General features: G+C 50.7%; 1 protein-coding gene across 12 annotated transcripts in view; it reads left to right on the top strand.

Annotated features, from left to right (window-relative positions):
* RERE (arginine-glutamic acid dipeptide repeats) overlaps window positions 1-19,710 on the top strand; it is a 272,298-nt gene that overhangs the window by 127,716 nt on the left and 124,872 nt on the right. For all 12 annotated transcript variants that reach the window (XM_053280800.1, XM_053280796.1, XM_053280798.1 and 9 more), the window contains 2 exons: window positions 18,608-18,713; window positions 19,409-19,505. In XM_053280800.1, coding sequence (XP_053136775.1) covers window positions 18,608-18,713; window positions 19,409-19,505 — 203 coding nt within the window. The remainder of the gene's footprint in view (window positions 1-18,607; window positions 18,714-19,408; window positions 19,506-19,710) is intronic.

The raw sequence follows: 19,710 nt of genomic DNA, 5'->3' as shown, positions 1-19,710 counted from the left end.
TCAGGATTTGGGAACCTGCCGAAGTGAGAGAGGTTCATGCTTAAACATGCGCTAGGCCGCAAGGTAGAATTTGATTAAACATCTTGGCTTGGGTTTTTAACAGATATCCAGATATCTAGTCCTGATTGTTCTTAAGTGTACCAAATGCTTGGACACCAGTAGTGGAGGGAGTGGGTCTTGTTTGCTCAGCACACGTTGGGGCCATTTACATGGCCATAAACTGGGTAGGAGAAGAGTCATAACCGTTTTGGGGAACTGGGTGTGATCCCGTTTTGCAGTCGTGTGTTGGAGGAAAACAAGGTTGGAGGCAGGGGACGTGATTGGCTGTCAGGCCTCAGCAGGGTAGGAGGAGCCGGCCCCACGCAGATTCCCTCCCCAGCTTCGGAGGGAGGTTGGCGGGAGGTTGGCGGGAAAACCCATCCTGCCCAGCTGAGGCTTGACTGAAATCAAGCTTTCTGCCTCCCATCTTCTTTTACTTAACACCTAATCTGCAAATGGGGGCGTGCCCAGCTCCCAAAGCTGGGTACCGCCTGCCTCCACTCTGTGGTTGTGTGAACTGCCCTGATGATGGCTTGCACTGCCCTTCCAATGGTCAGAATCCCAGCCCTGGCCTAGGCAGCTGCAGCCCTGGGCAAGTGCTAGCCAGTCTCTTCCTTGCCACAAGACTCTGGGTCAGGCTTGAATGGTGGCTGGCTTAGCCCTTCCTTCCTTCCTTCCTTCCTTCCTTCCTTCCTTCCTTCCTTCCTTCCTTCCTTCCTTCCTTCCTTCCTAGGCTAGTGACGGGTCTTGCTGCTCCACAGTTAGCTGACCTTAAAAGCCCTCCAGCTAAAACAAGCACCAGCACCCCACTCCCTGGTACCAGCTGCCATCACAATTTCGTTTCAGGAGACTGAGTGTTGGGCGGGGGCTTTAAAAAAACAACGGCCATCGTGGCCATCGTTCGTCTTGACACTGGCTTAGAATTGCACTTGGCTGCGTCCTGATTTCCACGCCAGCAAGGAGATAGATAACTAACACTGGAAAATGAGACACAATTTGGAAGGAGAGGAATGCAATATTAACACGTTGGTAAGAGCTGGAGACGGAGCCTGCCTGTATCTGTATCCATTGGCGAAGCCCTAATTGCCTGCATTCGTAATTAAGCAAACCTCTTACCAGGGGGACGCGGTGGCACCTCAGACCTCTCGCCTGCCGCTTTTCCCCACAGTCTCATTTCCTGGTGTGCACCCAATGTAAACACAGCCATTTCCTACACCTGGCGTTCAGATAATTGGCTGCTAAATAAAACAGAAGCTGTCTTCTTGGAAGCAAGAAAACACACAAACACACAAGAGCACGGGCAAGCCACGGGCTCCTTGGAGCATCTACTAAAATAAAAATAAAAATTAAAGCTGTTATCTGGAGCGGTTGGAGTTACAATGGAGTGTTGAGTAGCAAGAACGGCTGTCTTATTTAATATTGTTCCTGACCTTTTGGATTATTGGAGTTGCGTCCCCCCCGCCACCGTAAGCCATCAGGGGGTACTTGAAGATTTACCCACCCACCCTCATTTGGTACAGGAAGAAATCTCCTAAGGCATGTTATTACACTTCATAAGTCACGTAGGAGAATTCATTAGATGTGTTTGTTTTCCCACTTTCCAAATTGGGTTTTCTTTCCAAGGGAGCGGGAGTGTCACACGGATCACTATATTCCAGTGCCGTGGCCTTGACTGGTTAGATCTTCTGCCATGGAAAGGGTAGCCCAACGCCTTGACTTGGACCTATTGCAGATATAACACTCTTTTCTTGCCGTGTTTCAGCCCTTTATGGCTTAGGGCCAAGAACCTTGAAGGGCCCCCTGCTCCCATATAGCTCTGTCTGGCCTATGAGATCACATGGAGAGCCTCTTCTGCGCATCCTGCCACCTTCAGCATGACTTGTCCCCTTAGCTAAGCAGGGTCCACCCTGGTTGCATAAGAATGGGAGACTAGAACTGTGAGCACTGGAAGAGATTCCCCTTAGTAGGGGATGGAGCCTCTTTGGGAAGAACATCTAGGTTTTAAGTTCCCTCCCTGGCAGCATCTCCAAGATAGGGCTGAGAGAGATTCCTGCCTGCCACCTTGGAGAAGCCACTGCCAGTCTGTGTAGACAATACTGAGCTAGATAGACCAGTGGTCTGACTCAGTATATGGCAGCTTCCTAGGTTCCTATGTCATTACTGTACTGATGAGCCTTCTCAGTGGTGGCCTTGGCTCTCTGGAACTCCCTGCCCCTTGATCTTAGGCGTGTCCCATCTCTGTTTAATTTTAAACACAATCTGAAGACTTTTTAAAATTCCTGTAGGCCTTGCCCTAACTATACATTCCTCTAGTTGAGAGGGCCGGCTTCAAGGAGTCCTCCGGTTATAGGGATTCTGCAGTTGGGGATTCCTCCGCGGCAGGGTGGCAAGCGTTGCTTGGACAGCTGCTAGGGTTTGAGTCTACTTCTTAAGTCTTGATGAATTGGTTAATATTATGGCGACGCAGTACGCATGATGGATCTGCTACAATACTTCTCCCCAGACCTTATTTTATTGCGTAAATTAAAACCTAGAAAGAGGGACTTTCAACAGACGTTTCGACGTATATACATCAGCTTCAGTGTTCTATATCCCACTGTATAAAGTCTTGCTGGTTTTAAAATATGCAACATTCTTTTAATATATGTATATATTTCCCTTTGCCTATCCTTTTAAAACACTGGTTTTTATCTGCTGTGAGCCATTTCATTTATTTGATTGTACCAATAATGTTGCGTGTGTTTCTGTGTCCTTTGCTGTTTTGTTTCTAGCCTATGATTGGGACGGTAAAAGTATCTACTACTTACTGACTCACTCAGTGGACTCTTTGGTTTTCTGTTGATTGAGGTCTCAGCCCAAATCTGGGGCAAGCTGCAATTCTGATGAAAGCGACTGATTGGCCGGTATTAGTTTGGGGCCATTAGATGTAATTTAAGAAGATAATTCTTTAATTAAATTAGGGGTGTATAAGGATTCTTTTTTCCATTTCCTGCTTTCTATGCAGCAATTTCATTAATCCTAAATGTGCTGCGTTCCCTTCCTTCAAGGGCAGAAGTGGCTTATCTATGTAGTTCAAAACCAGTTGAAAGTCTGGAGCGTTTGAAATGGCCCTCATCCTGCCCCCGTTGAATGAGGCTGAGCCTCCGGCCTAAGAGCAAAACGTTTCACCAGCACTCTCACCACAGTCCTTTTGAAAGAGGACTGTGGCTTATTGGCTGAGCATCTGGTTTCATGCAGAAGGTCCAGTCCCTTCCAGCATATCCGGGAAGGGCTGGGGACAACTCCTGCCTGAAACCTTGGAGAAGCTTCGGCCCATCAGTGTCGACAACCCTGACTCTTCATTAGGCAAGTTCAGTCTCCCATGTGCTGGAGGAGGACCCGGCTTCTAGTGCCTGAGTGGCTTTAGTGCTCTGATCAGAAGACCAGCGCTCTTGATGGCCCTCTGGTATGGGGCAGCGTGAGGCGATGGTTCAAGTTGCAGTGCCTTGTCATCCCTGGATTTCAAGGTACCCTCTGCTGGCAGGCTTCTCCCTTTGATAGTGGAGAAGAAAAGGCCTCCTCTGGCCTCCCGAGTTGGCGTTGGTGCCTTATCAAGTGCAGGCAAGGGGAAATCACAGTAGCAAACCTCTCACTTCACAACGTGGGTTGTCGGGTCCTACCCTTCTCTGCCCTCGCCTCGGTTTGGGTTCGCCGGCTGACTAATCAGACAGACACAGCAGTTCTTCCAACCCGGGTCTTTGAACAGCCTCCAAGCCACTGCAGTAGTTGTGCAGTTGTCTGTCTTTGTGGCACTCAGAGGTGCCTTTGCTCCGTTTCTACGAGAGGAGCTGCAGGAAGCCTTCTGTGCCCGGCGCTTAGAGCGTGGCGCGCTGGCGGTGGGGAGCCGTGGAGACTGCCTTGGAGAAAACCTTCCCCGTGCTCGAGCTCTTTCAAGTTCTTGGAAGTTTTTAACACTGTGTTAAATGTTAAATTATTTGGATGATGTATTGTTTCAGTTTGTACGGTTTTATTGTAAACCGCCCAGTGACATCGGTTTTGGGCCGCACATAAATATGTTTGATATTTATGCAATTAATTAATTAATTAATTAATTAGAGCAGGAGAAGCAGAGGCCAGGCTGCTGTTCGGCTCCTCGGGTGTGTTGGCCAGTGGACTGGAAACGACTCGGTTGTGACCAGCCAGTGTCTCCCTGGGAGGGCTCAGTTTTCACCAGCCTCCCCGAGATTAGGTTTTGGGCTCTTCAGTGGAAAGGTAAGGGAGAGATTCTGAACTCTCATGGTATAAAAAGCTGCATTCTGAGATCTGTGGTCCTTGCCTTGCCTAGTCTGGCCGGCAGCGGTGCCATAAGGGCGCCGTTGTGATGTGGCGCTGGCGGCCTGCAAACCACGGTCCACTAGTTGGGAGTTAGCCTTGGGATGCATGCTCGCTCCACCTTTCCCTTGCTGACATTAACCATGGCTTAGAGTGGAGGTTCAGCAGCCCCCACAGTGGTTAAGCCTTAACTTGCAATGTGTCTGTTTATCTGGCCAGGATCTTGGTAGGAGAAAAGAAGCTTTTAAAAAGTGGGGAATCTCTTCTATTTAGCAAGGAGAGAGCGATGGACCCCATCCAGCCCCAGCACAGCATCCCTTCACTGGTTGTACCTTCTGTTTCTTTTTAGCTTGTGAGCTTATTTGGAACCATCTTAGTTGTTATTTATGTTGGTCAACGGCTTTGAGGACTTGGGTTGAAAAGTGGTATATAAATGTCTGTAATAATCCTTCCCAGTCCTGCATTGGTAATAGTTTTTGTCTCAGGATAGGAACATAGAAAGCTGCCATATACCGAGTCAGTCCATAGGTCCATCTAGCTCAGTATTGTCTCCAAGGTGGCAGGCAGGAATCTCTCCCAGCCCTATCTTGGAGATGCTGCCAGGAAGGGAACTTGGAACCTAGATGCTCTTCCCGGAGTGGCTCCATCCCCTAAGGGGCGTATCCTACAGTGCTCACACTTCTAGTCTCCCATTCAAATGCAACCAGGGCAGACCCTGCTTAGCTAAGGAAGCGAGTCATGCTTGGTACCACAAGTCCAGACACCAGAGAGGGTGTGGGAGAGGGAGAGGGTGTGGGAGAGTGTGTATAGAAATGTGAGCTTGAAATATTTTCTTCTCAGTACTGGACAAATCTTCCCCTCCCTCTCCCAATAAATACATTAGTTGGGAATCGAGAGTGATTCCCGAAAGAAAGCGTGCACAGAAATGGAGCCGGCCAAATTCTCTTGAATCACTTCAACACAGGTGGGGCTTCCAACGTTTTTCGGGACGAGGCGGTGCACATTTTTGTGCCTGCAATGTCGTTGCCTACCACCACCACCACCGAAGTGCCTGTGATGATGTTGGCTTTGTCAGGCAGTTGTGATAACCCAGGGCTGCTCTTCTCAGCTAGGAGAAGGGCCCGCCCTGTGATGCTGGGCGTCAAGCAGGAGGAGAAAGGAACAAGCAGGGGGGCAGACATTTGCCTAGCTTTCTAGCAAAAAGTTAGGCAAGGGAAGAGAGCTGGCCTTGTGGTAGGGAGCATGACCTGTCCTCTTTGCTAAGCAGGGTCCACCTGGGTTTGCAGTTGGATGGGAGACGCCACGGGCGTCCTTGCTGATGTAAGATAGTCCCTTAAGTCTGAGATGAGGCTGTAGCTCAGTCATAGGTCATGCTGCAAAGGACTCCTGCCTGAAACTGTGGGGAGACACTTCCGAGCTCGATGGGCCAAGAGTCTGACGCTGTATAAGGCGGCAGCATCCCAGGCTGGCTATGTCAGTTACAGCCTCCCGCTCGGTTTTCAGCAGCCAGGCAATGAATGGGTGACTTCAGGGTCTGGACAGTGGCTCCAAAGAGCAGACAAGTATTCAATTTGGAAAGTGAGCAATTCGATGACTTCTGTTCTCTGGCTCCTCTCGGGCCTCGTCAAAGATGCCATGTAGGAGCATGATCCGTAACATTGTCTGTTGCTCCGGGAAACCCCCCACCCTTCGGAATCCTGCTGGTCTGGTCTTCTTCACAACCGTGCTGTTGAACTGCATTTCCCAGAATGGGTTTGGCCAAGTCGTGGTACCTCCTGGCCTCCCATGTGGAGCTCGGCTTCTGCATGTTTTGTATGATGGAAGTGCTTGTCGGGAATATTCTGTTTCCCGGCACAGTATACACGGTCAAATGATAGTTCAGCCGAAGGGTCCCCTAACTGATGCCTGCACATCCCATGCTGTCTGGCAGTGCCCTTCAAAAAAAAAAACCCCACCACCTCTGTTTGGGGTTTCTGCCTCTTGTCTTTTTGTGAGCTCAGAGCCCTTTTGGGCTGCTTTCTAATCTAAGCCGTTGAGCTCCAAAACAGCCTGGCCTCCCGAGTGAAAAGACTTCACACTCCAAAGTGCCAGATTCCATAGGCGTGCGGTAAAATATCATCATAAATCTTTCATCTGGAAACTGCAGCTGTCTGTGTGCGCTCTCTCACACACAGCCTCTCTCCCTCCCCCCCCCCTTCTGCATTTGGCCGTGGAATCTGCTACTCTGTGTAATTCTGCCTACCGCATAATCTTCACCTCTGGGGGCGTCACCCCTGGGTGCAATTTCTTCCCACACAGGCGCTGGGGTGCCAAAGGAAAAACCGGGCGCGGGAGCTCAAGTGCGGGCGGAGGGCTTTTACAGTTGGGGCGACACGTGCAAAAACTGCAGCCTGTGTCACTTCCCAGCAGTGGCTTTGAACCTGTGTTGTGAGGAGCCTCGGGGTTTGCCAGCATGGAAAAGGGGTGGCCACACAATTGCACTTACAGCTCTCTCTCTCTGTGTTATCGCCCTTTCTTTATCCCTTAAGTATGAGAAAGTTGTGCTGTTGAGTCTGTATCGACTCCTGGCACCCACAGAGCCCTGTGGTTGTCTTGGGTAGAATACAGGGGGGGTTGACCGTTGCCTCCTCCCACTTAGGATGAGAGGATGCCTTTCAGCCTCTTCCTATATGGCTGCTGCCCGATAGAGGTGTCTCCCATAGTCTGGGGAATACACCAGTGGGGGTTCGAACCGGCAACCTCTTTGGCATGATGATCAAGTCATTTCCTGCTGTGCCATTAGGTGGACCTTATGCAAATCTGTCCCCTCAGCTTGCCCGTGGACTACATGCAACATCAATCCATCGGTCAATCAATTTATGACAGCCATGGGCCTTACAGAGAACATAACAAAGATTAAAACACGATTAAAAACACAATATGCCAACAGTAATTTAATACATAATATGCATGCAACATGAGGAGTGTGTGTGTGTGTGTGTGTTGATGGTTGACTTCTTCTTCCGTGGGCAGTGGACTAGTCTGGCTCCCCACGTCAGTCGAGCTTGAACCACGGAACAAACTGCACCGGCGGGGTTCTGTGGCACACCCACTGCGGTGCAGAGAGGGGGTCCCCTGGTGAAGGTGCTGAGGAGGGCAATCCGCCTGCTTGTTGTGGCAAGAGCTTCTGCAGGTTGCTGGCTGTACCGGGCAGACCGAGGAGAGGTGGGCCGACATACCCATCAGTTGCGGCTAGAATTAAAGATGGAAGCGTTGCAATGCTAAACATGCCTGCAGCTCATCCCGTGAATGTTTGCCTGGAGCGTCAAACCTGAATATTCAGCCATCAGGGCAATAGCACATCCAGTGCACGAGTACAGAGTGTTATCAGAGGGCAGACAGTGGCCACCATCCAAAGGCCGACGCAGCTGGTTCTACACGTCCTAGGTGTGCTTGAAATGGGATCAGAAGAACGTAGGGTGGAGGGGAGGTGTGAGGGTGGCAGGATTTTCGAGTTGGAAGGGACCTGGCGCTGGGCATTGACCCGGATGGCTCAGGGGAGTGGGAGCCTCCGTGTGCCTCTGGACACCAGTTGCTGGGCTTCTGCCTTCCTCCCCTGCTTGCGGACTCTCCAGAAGCATCCGATTGGCGGCTGTTTGGAAGCCGGAGGGGGTGGGTCAGTCTGAGCCACCCGGGCTGCTCCTCCACCCTCAGCGCCAGCTCCTCTCCTTTGCAACGGAGGGGCTTCTGCTGCAGGGGCATTTCTGTGGAGGGCCTCTTCTTCAGAGGAAGCTAGCCCCAAGTCCTCTGTGGCCATGAACCCCACAGCCACCCGTGCATCTCTCGTTTGCAGCACAGCCTGTTTCTGATGAGCACCCCTCAAAAGCCCGGGTGGGTCGGCAGCACTGGAAGGAGGGGCCGGATATGTGGCGGACCCACAACGTCAGACCCTTGGCGTGGCTTGGTCTTGCACTCCCTCTTCTGAGCTCCATCTCTGCTTTCCCACACTCAAGTTTCGGTTCTGTCGGAAAGCAAGGCAGAATCGGTTTCCGATTGCCTGGCCTCGTTGGCTTTCTGCTCCTGTTGTGGTTGGTTGCTGCCTTATCCGGCTAGACCGCCTGTGCTTCAGTTGCTTTTCTTCCCCCTCCACAAACTGCATTTAGGAGGCAGGTGCCATCTTTGGGTAGCCATGTGGGTTGCCCGGGCCACCACCCCACCCCCCATGGCCTGCATTGGGCAGTCCTTTGGTGCGGTAGCCTTTCCAACCCCGATCAGTCCCTTTTTGTTAAAAGAGCACACCCCTTGCTGAGCCGTGGAGGGATCTTTCTCCCCCTTGATATTTAAAGGGTGAGGAATCTATTTAAGCCGCCCGTGGTGGCTTCAAAGCGCTTCCACCGCTGTGCGCCGCTTGTTTTAATGTTCTGCAGCTGGTGGCGCGCGGCAATTAGATGCGCACCGAATGCCAAAATGACATTTTGGTGGCAAATGTCAGCCCCGTAGAAAGCCCCTCTGCCTGGGCCTCGCCTTCCTCCGGGCGGAGGCTTCACAAACCTTGATGGAATTTAATTACCGGGGCACATTTTCGAGGCTTAGTTAAATGCATTTGTGAGGCCATTGGTTGTTGAGGGAACTGTTTTGGTTATTGCACCTGACACGGAGTGCGTGTGATTTACAGCGGGCTTCGCGCCTAGTGCGGCAATAGAAATGCTAATCGGGCAAAGTGCGCGGGGGGGGGGGAGGAGGGCAGCCAAGCTATCGATACTCCCCTTCGCTGCTGCCGAGTGTGCTTTGCGAGGAGAGACCTAATCTGCAACCAGAGCCGCAAAATTGAACAGGAAGCTGGGAGAGCAGGGCTTGGAAACGGCATTTCTGGCCTCCTTGTGAACAGCTTCAGTAAGATGCAGCCCGTCGATCTCTTCTCATGGCTCCCCACCTCTCTGATGGGTTGTCGGAAGTTCTGGGGCTACTGCTAAGTCTCTTGCCTTGTAAAGAAAGTGGATCTGGGGAGTCTTAGGGAGTTGGGTGCTATCAATGTTCTGGTGGGACAGGAGAGAGCAGACAACGCAGGCACAGTTGGGACCTTTTCCAAGGAGTGCAGAATTGGCCTCTCAAACCTGGGAACCCCCTTTCCCGAGACTCGTTCATCCCACTCAGCCATAAAACTCTCGGGTCAGGAACCAAGAGATGGTTTCACTCTGCCTGTTCTGGACGGGGTTACACTCCCCCTGAAAGATCAGGTACGTCGCTTGGGGGAGTGCTCCTGGACCCAAAGCTCTCTCTGGTTTCTCAGGTTGAGGCGGTGGCCAGAATGCTTTTCATCAGCTTGGGCTGATACGACAGCTATGTCCATTTCTGGAGGTGAATGTCCTTAAAACAATGGTACATATGCTGGTAACATCCAGCCTTGACTACAGTAATGTACTCTATGTGGGGCTGCCTTTGTATGTAGTCTGGAAACTACAATTGGTACAGAGCGTGGCAGCCAGATTGGTCTCTGGGACAACTTGAAGGGACCACATAACACCAGTTTTGAGCGAACTCCACTGACTGCCAATATGTTTCCAGGTGAAATACAAAGTGCTGGATATTACCTATAAAGCCCTTAACGGCTTGGGTCCAGGGAATTTAAGAGGGCGAATCCTTTGTCATGAACGCTGCCGCCTGTTACAATCTTCTGGAGAGGTCTGGTTATGGATGCCACCAGCTTGTTTGGTGGCAACTCTGGACAGGGACTTCTCTGTGGCTGCCCCAGAGCTTTGGAATATGTTCCCTTCTGAAATAAGAGCATCTCCTTTTCTGTTTGTTTTCAGGAAGACTCTCCTGTTTGTTCTCCCAGGCTTTTAATTAGAATTAATTTTAATAATTTGTTTTAATACTTCTTATGCTACTGTTTTTATTTCTGTTTTCTACTACTGTTTTAATTGTTCCATGTGTTTTAATCTGTGCTGATTTTTACATATTGTTTTAAATTTTGTACACTGCCTAGAGATGTATATATCAGGTGGCATAAAAATGTGATAGATCAGTCCATCTCTGGTTGCTTTCTTCCCTGACTGAATTCCACCTGCTAACCTGTTTCTCTCTGTCCTCAATTGAGCTGGTGGAGTGTGCAGTAGCTAGTAAGCACCAGTCATCAGAAGCCATCAAGGCTCAATTAAACAACCAATTCTAGCCATCCCTTCACGGGTGCTCTTGGGTTTTCTCTCAGAAATCACCTTTGTGGTGCTCGTCTTGGAGCACAGGAAGCCACAAGTCACTAAGGACTTTCCCAGAGGTTTGTTTGAGGCCACTGACGTGCATGTCAGATGTTTGACACTGCACATCCCACCTTGTGGCCGGGGTTTGTGTTTATATTCCTGCCCCGATGATCCTGTTGGACTAGATGAGCTGCTGTAGGAGTGGAGTGTGTGCCTTTGTGTGTACAGTATGCAACCGTGTTTATATAAGCAAAGGTTTTGCACGGGCAGACGCCTGAAAGTCCAGGTGGAGCTGCACTTTAATTGTGCACCAGGTGAGAACCTGCAATTCGGCTGCGTTGGCTTGAAAGGTTTGAAAGCACTAAAAGGGCAAAAACCTTGTTTTTTAAAATAGCTTTTTATTCCACTCTCAGGCGAATTGCCGATGCCACTCTTTTTCCAAACTAAAAAGAGCGTCCTCCCTCCGGAATTAAAGCCCGAGGCATGCTTAACCCATACTCTCGCAAAGGTTGACTTTTAGGGAGGATAAGACTTTCCCGCCCTCTGTGGGAGTTTTCCACCTGTGCTTCTGCATGAGTCTCTGTGCTGGTTGGAAGGAGGCAAGCCTAGCGCTGCGACCCCTCCGATATGTAGGGCTTGACAGCACTTGTAGGCAGGGAATTCTGCTGAGCCTCTTACCTCAAGTGGATGGATGATCCAGTCACACCTGATGCAGAAAGGGAAGAGGAGACCTCAGTGGTCTGCAGGGCCTACAAGAAGCCATGTTTCGGGGGCTCCTTTTTGCTGTTGACGGATTGGTGACTTGCCTCCTTCCTCGACACTCAGTGCACAGAACACCCCAGACCGGCTGCTTGGGAAGAAGCAAAGACAGCTGTGAATTCTGCTGAGACTTCTGCTGAGGGTGGAATATAGGCAGCTGCCTTCTACCGAGTCAGACCCTTGGTCCATCTGGCTCAGTGTGGTCTGCACTGACCGGCAGCAGCTCTCCAGGGCAGGAGTCTCTCCCAGCCATTCCTGGAGATGCTGCCAAGGACTGAACCTGGGACCTGTGTGTGTGTGAAGCAGATGCTCTCCTGCTGAGCTCCCGCCCCGCTTGGCCTCTGTCTGTCGGACTGCCTCTAATATCTTTTCACATTAAAATAAAGATGTGCAAATTGGAGCGGGGTGAGAGCTGGTTTGGGTGACCCTTCTTCCTTCCTTGCTTCCCAGGGCCGTATCACGCCACCTATAAACAAAGAGGTGGTTCTGCTTTCTGTCTCTGCTTCTGCATGGCTTATCTGACATCAGGTGCGATAGAGTGAAATTCAAAGAACATAAAAAAGGAAACAGAGCAGAAAGATGCCTCAGCGGGATTAAATGAGAAGTAGTAAGCAGCGGCCTGTGACCTTTTGTGAAATAGCTTATGATAGTTTTATTTTTGATATATATAAAACACAGACATGCTTTCTCTCTCGATCACACACGACGTGGATAAAATAACTTTCCTTGTGTGTGAGACACACACACACACACACACACACACACACACACACACACACACTCACTCACTCTGCTTTGGAAGGAAGTGCTTTTTCATTTCTGCAAAGACAGTGGTGCTGAAACGGAAAGGATATATAGGGAAACCAGGCTTGCTTTGGAACAGACCGTGAGGCTGCTTCTGTGGGCCACTCAGAAAGTGTGTCTCCCTCTTTCTGCCCCTGCAGGTGTCGACTTAGTGGCGTACAACCCTGTGCGGTTCGGGATTCCTCATGGGGAGGGGCTTGGGTTGATTTGCGTTGGAAATGGCGCCTGCCCAAGGACAAACCCGTTTTCTCCTCCGTGCTGGGATGTTGTTCCATATCTGAGGTTGGATGCTTTATTCTAGGCAGCTTCTCCACAGGCTGGGCGGGGAGAAGTCTCTTGATCAACGGGCCTTTCAGGCATGGGGGCGAGTCCCGTCGTTTTTGCACCCCCTACGACCGCTTGTCTGACCGTGCGCACGAGGGCACTTGGTATGTCTGCATCGAGGGCACCAGTGGCTGTCAGGGCGGCCATGCTCACAGTGTTGGCCCCCTCGTTGCAGCTGGGCTGCAGCAGCTCTCGTCATCCCTGGCTATTGGCCACTGTGGCTGGGGATGATGGGAGTTGTAGTCCAACAACAGCTGGAGGGCTAAAGTTGTACAGCCCACCCAGCCTTGCTGGAGTGCTTGAGTCTGAGAAGTAGTTTGTGAATAAACAAAACCACCAATAATGTGCATGGTCACCTTAAGTGGTGCAGTGGGGAAATGCTTGACTCACAAGCAGAAGGTTGCCGGTTTGAATCTCCGCTGGGACTATATCTGGTAGCAGTGATTATAGGAAGCTGCTGAAAGGCATCATCTCATACTATGCCGGAGGAGGCAATGGTAAATCCCTCCTGTATTCTACCAAAGATAACCACAGGGCTCTGTGGGCGCAATTGACTTGACGGCACACTTTACCTTTGAATTTCTCCAAACAGGAGGAGTTTGGAGAAACTCCTATATGACCCCACTTGCTTGGTGTAGGTGGTCACTTGAGAGTGGTTTAGTTTGTTGTGTAATGTATCCAGATTTACCTCTAGAACTAGAAACTTTAAAAATAAATAAAATGAAATGGGCTCTTCAGTATTCTAACAGGACTCTATTGGCAGCATAAAAGGATCCCAGGATCTCCAAACTCTGCCAGCTTATAAAATGGTAGTTGTTTGCTGCCTGAGACAAATTTAGATATTTCATCTGAGGGGGGGACACTCCAGTTTAATAGCCAGCAAAAGAGATCCCACGCACTATATCGTTTGGAAAGTGACAGAGAAGACAAAGAGAAGATTTGCCTGGGTTTTGTGTGATTTAATAACGAGGAGGGCTGTGAATTTATGTCTGGGTGTGTGGATTCTTTATTTTAAAATGGCATTGTTCAGTGAGCTCAGAGGAGGGGAGCAAACAGCAGAGAGGAGACCAAACACATCCCCCCCCCCAAAGAATTGCTGATGTCAAGAGTGGGACACTCCAGTGTCTGCATACAGGAGTGGGGCGCGAGAGAAATCCTATAGAGTGTCCATAGATTATTCTTCCTCCTGCAGAGATGACAGGCCTGGGGTGTTGTCCTGGAACCGGCATTATTGGTCACCCCCGAGCTGCTTATTCCCTCGCTGGGCTCACACTTGGCTGGATCCGCTGATCGATTACCGGCGGCTTAACCAAGCCCTTCTCATTTCCTGCCTTCCATTACTGTGCTCCATCAAGCCGGCGGTCCTTTCAGGCCCGGCTTGTGCACCGAGATAAGCCATCACAGCCTGTTTCTATTAGAAAAGCTCTTGTAGACGGAGCAGTCATTAGATAACACTAACAGGTTTAAAGGCTGCTGTCTTTGTGCTGCGGCGGGTGACCCCGGCAGGAGCCAACAGGCAGCTGTCTCCAGGGCTGGAGGGGCCGAGAGCCAGACCCACAGGAGCCCATTGATGGCTCCCCCGCACCCCGGCTACGTTGGATGCAGGGAAATGAGGTTGTGGAGGTTCTGTGCCTTTGAGAGGGAAAGGAAGGGTGAAGCACCTTCTCCGACGTGAAACCTCTCGGGACCTTCAGACCAGCCCGTGAGATTCTGTGCCTGGGCCATCTTTTCAAAAACTGAGCTTAGTGTTGGCCGGAAAGAGGGCCTTTTGGGTTGTGGTTCGGGGACTGTGGCATGTTCCTGAGAGAGAGCTCCACTCGTATCTTTTTTCTATGGTCCATCAGTCCTGTAGGAATTAAGCACCATCCACTGGAAGTGTGTGTGCCTTGATGGTTCCAAATTTGTGTGTGTCATTTTACTGTAAATTTTTAAAAAATTATTTTCTCACCAGTCTTGGGGCCCTCCATTTAAAAGTTGGTCTACAAATACGAGATGTTAGCAGCTCGGTGGTAGTGTGTCGGCTCCTCTTCTGACAAGTTCCCAGACTGAATTCTGGCGTCTCCGAGATCTTGCTTTTTCTCCGAGGAGAGTTGGTCTTGTGGTAGCAAGCATGAATTGTCCCCTTTGCTAAGCAGGGTCTGCCTTGGTTTGCATTTGTGTGGGAGACTTACGCATGAACACTGTAAGATATTCCCCTCGGGAGATGGGGCCACTCTGGGCAGAGCATCTAGATTCCAAGTTCCCTCGAAGGCATGTGCACATGCATGCACTCACACATTTTTTGATGTCCGCTCAGTTAATTTTAGATCCCGCTCAGGTTGAATCAGGAAGGCCCCATTCTGAATGCACATGGTGCGCATACGCTGCCTTGATCCTGCCGCCCAGAACAAAACTCATTCTGCACACCGATGGGGAAAAAAATTAGAGAGAACACTGCTGAGAGGAACTCCTGTCTGCAACCTTGGAGAAGCCGCTGGCAGTCCGTGTAGACAATCCTGAGCAAGATGGACCAAGGGTCTGACTCAGTATAAGGCAGCTTCCCGTGTTCCTATCTTTGTTGGCCTGTTGGAGAGCCATTGCTGGTCAGAGGAAGCCCTGATGAACTGCATGGGCTACTAGTCGTCTCTTGCTGGCACCTGGGCCTCGGAGTGCTCCGTTCACTCATCTGTTTGTCCCTGTGTGTCTGAGTGGAAAGGGCTTGTTTCGTAGCATGCCCTTGGCCTCAGTGGCCCTTGAGTCTCTCCGAACATCACGACTCTCCCTTGAGCAGTGTTGGTGGTTCAATGAGGGTTTCAGCTGTAAGCCACAATATATTATTAGCCGCTGATGGGTTCAGCAAGATCCGCTTCCCACACTCACCCCAAGCCATGCTGCTGCACTGGAGGGGAAGATACTCCGCCTGATTTCCATGGTTAAGCCTTTTAAATTAATTGGGCACAAAAGAAGCAATCACGGAGACATGATACCTTCAAGGAGAGCTGTGATTTGCACGCGAAATGCTTTCTGATATCAGCCGAGAGCAGATTGTGGCAAATGAGCGCGTCAGCATATTTTCCGTTGCATCATCTGTCGGGGGATTTGAATGTAGCTGGCTGTTTTTGCAAGGCGCTCGTAAACAGCAAAGGGGTTTTTATTTTTTGGTTTGCCGCCCTTCAGTGGGTGGGCGTCGAGAGCCTTCGGCCCTGTTGGCGTGCAGCTTGATGTACTGCTCGAAAGGCCGGGAGTCAGCACGGTGGGAAAAATGCTGAGCCCTCCGGTTTGGAGGCTCGGGGGTCTATAAATTCTCAGCTGCCGATCCTGGCAGGTTGTTGGGTCGAATGCTTCTCCTTCTGCCTCTTCTGGCCCCAGCAATGCCTCAAGCGAAACCCCTGGAGGAAGTAGGACCGGGAGATGTGGACACTTTGGCTCTGACTTTGCTCAGGTGGGGTCTTGCCAGCCCTCCCTGAAGATGCTGCCAGGGATTGAACGTGGGATCTTCGGCATGCCAAGCAGATGCTCTGCCACTGAGCTACAGCCCCATCCCTTCAGCTAGTGCATATCTTGCTCCCGGAGCCTTAAAAGCTGTTTCTCCTTTGAGATACAACAAGAAAAGGGCCCAGGCAAAATGAGGAAATAGCCAGGACGATGCATACCCTTCAATTTCATGGAAGCACAGAATGTACTAGTGGGCACAGCATCCTACTTCCTGAGACTCTCAGCTTTCATTTTAAAAAAAATCAAGTTTCTAGCCCTTATGGGCATGAAGATATGGTTGAGAGCATGTGGGAAATGCTGGCTGAAATTGCAGAAGCAGTTGAAGGAGTGTGTTCCCACTTTCAGCCGCAGCTTTGGGCACCTTTAGAGTGCACCACAGCTGACCTTCCTCAAAGCATGCCCCCTAGATCCTGCCACGAAACTCACTGGGTGTCCGTGGACCAGGCTCAGCCTAGCCTACCTCACAGGGTTCCTAGGCAAGGAGAGCGGGTCTTGTGGGTGGCAAGCATGAATTGTCCCCTTCGCTAAGCAGGGTCCACCTGGGTTTGCATTTGAATGGGTGACTCCATGTGAGCACTGCAAGATATTCCCCATAGGGGATGGGGCCATAGCCCAATAGGAGAGTATCTCCATGCCTGCATGCAGAAGGTCCCAGGTCCAACCCCTGGCAGCATCTCAAGGTAGGGCTGGGAAAGACCCTTGCTGGAAACCTTGGAGAGCTGCTGCCAGTCAGTGTAGACAGCGTTGAGCTAGATGGATCAAGGGTTTGGCTCAGTATAAAGCAGCTTCCTGAGTTCTTGCGTTTTCGGGGTGGGAAGGAAGACCCACCTATGCCACCCTGTGCTCCTTGCAGGAATGATGGGGTGAGAATATGGGTGCATGTTGAAAGAGGGCTAGTTGCACCCTTTGCCTAAAAATGAAGCAGGTGTGCCCGTATTTGCTTCAAAACGATTCTCTCGTGCACGATCCAGCAGTTCAAAAATCTGAGTTTCTGGAACTGGCTCCACTTGGCTGGAACCTGTGGTTCTTTGTAGATATTTTTGGGGCCGGTGGGGCTTTAGGTGCTGCGGCTGGCATCCCTTTCCCCACGAGGGCTGGGGCTCAGGGTGCCGGAAAGAGCTGCTCGCACTCAGCCTGTATCGAGAGCACCACCAGGCTCCTGAATACAGGCGAGAGTCTCCCTTTGGAACAGCTTTTGAGGAAACTGTGCCAGGCCAAGATGCTCACACCAGTTTGATCTAGCAGTCTGATGGACTGTGTTTTTTCCCTGACACAATGCTGCCCCTGGCTGGACATTTCATGGTATTGCACTTGGTTTTCTCTGAGAGTTGAGCCTTCCGTTCAGATTTGCTAAGCGGTAAGAGGTGGCGGGGCGGAGAAATGCTTGACTAAGGAGCAGAAGGTTGCTGGTTCGAATCCCCGCTGGGGAAACACCTATATTGGGCAGCAGCGATATAGGAAGATGCTGAGAGGCATCATCTCATATTGCTCAGGGGGAAGCAATGGTCAACCCCTCCTGGATTCTACCAAAGACAACCACAGGGCTCTGTGGGCGCCAGGAGTCTAAATTGACTGGACGGCACACTACCTTTAAGAGGTGGGGAGGGGGACCACCTTGGGCTTCCCCAGTTGCTTGGTTTGGGGGCACCACACAAACATCATGACCAAGGGAGAAATGCTCAACAAAGTTTCGTTGTGAACGAACTGTTTTTAAAGACTTGCTTTAAACATTCTGGAGAGATTGAAACATCAAAGGGCACCAAGCGGTGTTCGCTGTAACAGGGAATCCCAGGTGGGGTTAACTGCAACTCCCAGCATCTCCAGCTGTGATTGCCTTTGGCTGGGAATTATGGGAGTTGTAGTCAACAGCATCTGGGATCCCCTTTTATAGGGAACACCGGTCTCAAGTCTGTGTTCTCTCAGAAGCCTGGTTCGTGCCTGGTCGGTTGCGGCTTGCGGGTGGCCCGGGCAGTTGCAAGCCGAGGTAGAAGCCATGCCTGATGCTTCACCATGGCTGCTTCCTGGAGGTGCTTTGTTGTGGCTGGAGAGAAAAAATGGTGCTGCTGTGCTTATGTGACCAGCAGTGGCCTCTCTGGCCTGGTGAGGTCCGATGCTGCTGTTCCCTTCCCATGGGGGTGTCCTTGGAGTTGCTGGAACGGCTACCTTTGGGGTGCTTTTTGAATATCTGAGCCAGGCTGAAGGCAGTGGTATGAAAACAGCCACCTCTCTGAGCCCTCTCATTTCCCGCTATACAAGAGCCAACGACACTTGGGTTTCTGAGTCGGACTGATTTCTAGGCTGCCGAGGGAAGTGTGATTCTCTGAAGTCTCACAGGGCTCTTCGTCAAGCTTCCATTGTGAAGATCTGGTGTCTGGTGACTTGTGTCTTTTTGGAGGCTGGGGTGCTTAAAGTTACCCCAGCGAATGAATCTAAGTTTGGGACGCTCTCTGAGGTTGTGACAAGTGGCGAAGCAAGATGGCGGTTTATGTTTGAGGATAGTCATGCCCAGGCCTTGGATATATGGGAGCCCACCTTTTGTGTGTGTTGGTGGGGAAATGCCGCATTGCTGCCGTGCTGCTCTTGCCGTCTCCTGGTTTCCATGTACTGATGGGGGGAAAGGACTACTAACTTCAGCTGATTTCTGTGTGGGACTTGAAAAATCTCTGGGGAGACTGGGGTGATTCCCTAGCGTGTAATGCCCTTCTCTGTTTGCCTTTCAGAGCAAACGGGACCACCTTCTCATGAATGTCAAATGGTATTACCGCCAGTCTGAAGTCCCGGATTCTGTCTACCAACACTTAGTCCAGGACCGGCACAACGAAAACGGTAAGCAGAACTCTGCGGGGGGACACAGCCTCCATTGTGACCTTGGGAAGCTGTCTTCTGTGGACCTGTGAGGTCACTTCCTACTGAGTCCGTCCCTTGGGCCATCTAACGCAGCACTGTCTACTCTGACTGGCAGTGGCTCTTGGGCGCTTCAGGCACAGGGCTTCCCCAGCCCTACCTGCAGATTCTGAACCTGGGAGCTTGTGTGGACAAGGCAGATGCTCCACCACTGATCTACAGGTCCTTTCCCGTTCTGTCTGTTGGTTCATTACACTTCCGTTATTCCTTGGAAATCTCAGAGCAGCTTAAAATGGTCTTCTGTAGAGGCCCCAATCATGCAGAGATCCCAGCAGCTTTGAAGGCCATCACAGCTGGGAGATGATGGAAGCTGTAGTCAGCAATTCTGGGAATCCTTGTTACAAGGAACACTGCACTGGGTCTCTGCAAATAAGATAGGGTTGCCCTTGGTGTCCAAACTCAGTAGATTGTAATGGTCATGAGGGCACATGGAGAAGGAATAGCCCCTTGGGGGGGTGTTGACCCAAGAACTGCATCATTTCATCACTAGCGTATATTCCACATCTTGCTGGCTTCGTACACAGCTAAACCTCTGCCTTGAAGACGTTGGCCTCAAAGTAGCAAATGCAGATTCTTTTGAGCCACCGCAGCTGAAATTTGTGATGTCCTTTTTGCAGATTCTGGGCGTGAGTTGGTTATCACAGACCCAGTGATCAAGAACCGAGAGCTTTTCATTTCAGACTACGTGGACACCTATCATGCTGCTGCCCTTAGGTAAGTTGTAGAAAGGAACTGTTAGAAAGCTTTATGAAGACCAAGCAGGTTATACTAAGAGGCACTGTTTTCTCTCCTTTTGCCTTCCTTGTGTGCATCATTATGGTCTCTTGATGAGCTCTAGATGCTTTTTTGCTACATCCAATGATTTAGTTACCTGCTGTTGTTAAAAATACTTTTAAAAACTAGTTTTTATCTGGCCAAA

Source organism: Hemicordylus capensis, chromosome 16, assembly GCF_027244095.1.
Source record: "Hemicordylus capensis ecotype Gifberg chromosome 16, rHemCap1.1.pri, whole genome shotgun sequence".
NCBI lineage: Eukaryota > Metazoa > Chordata > Lepidosauria > Squamata > Cordylidae > Hemicordylus > Hemicordylus capensis.
The sequence above is the reverse complement of the archived record's forward strand: the minus strand, read 5'-3'. Positions and strand labels throughout refer to the sequence as shown.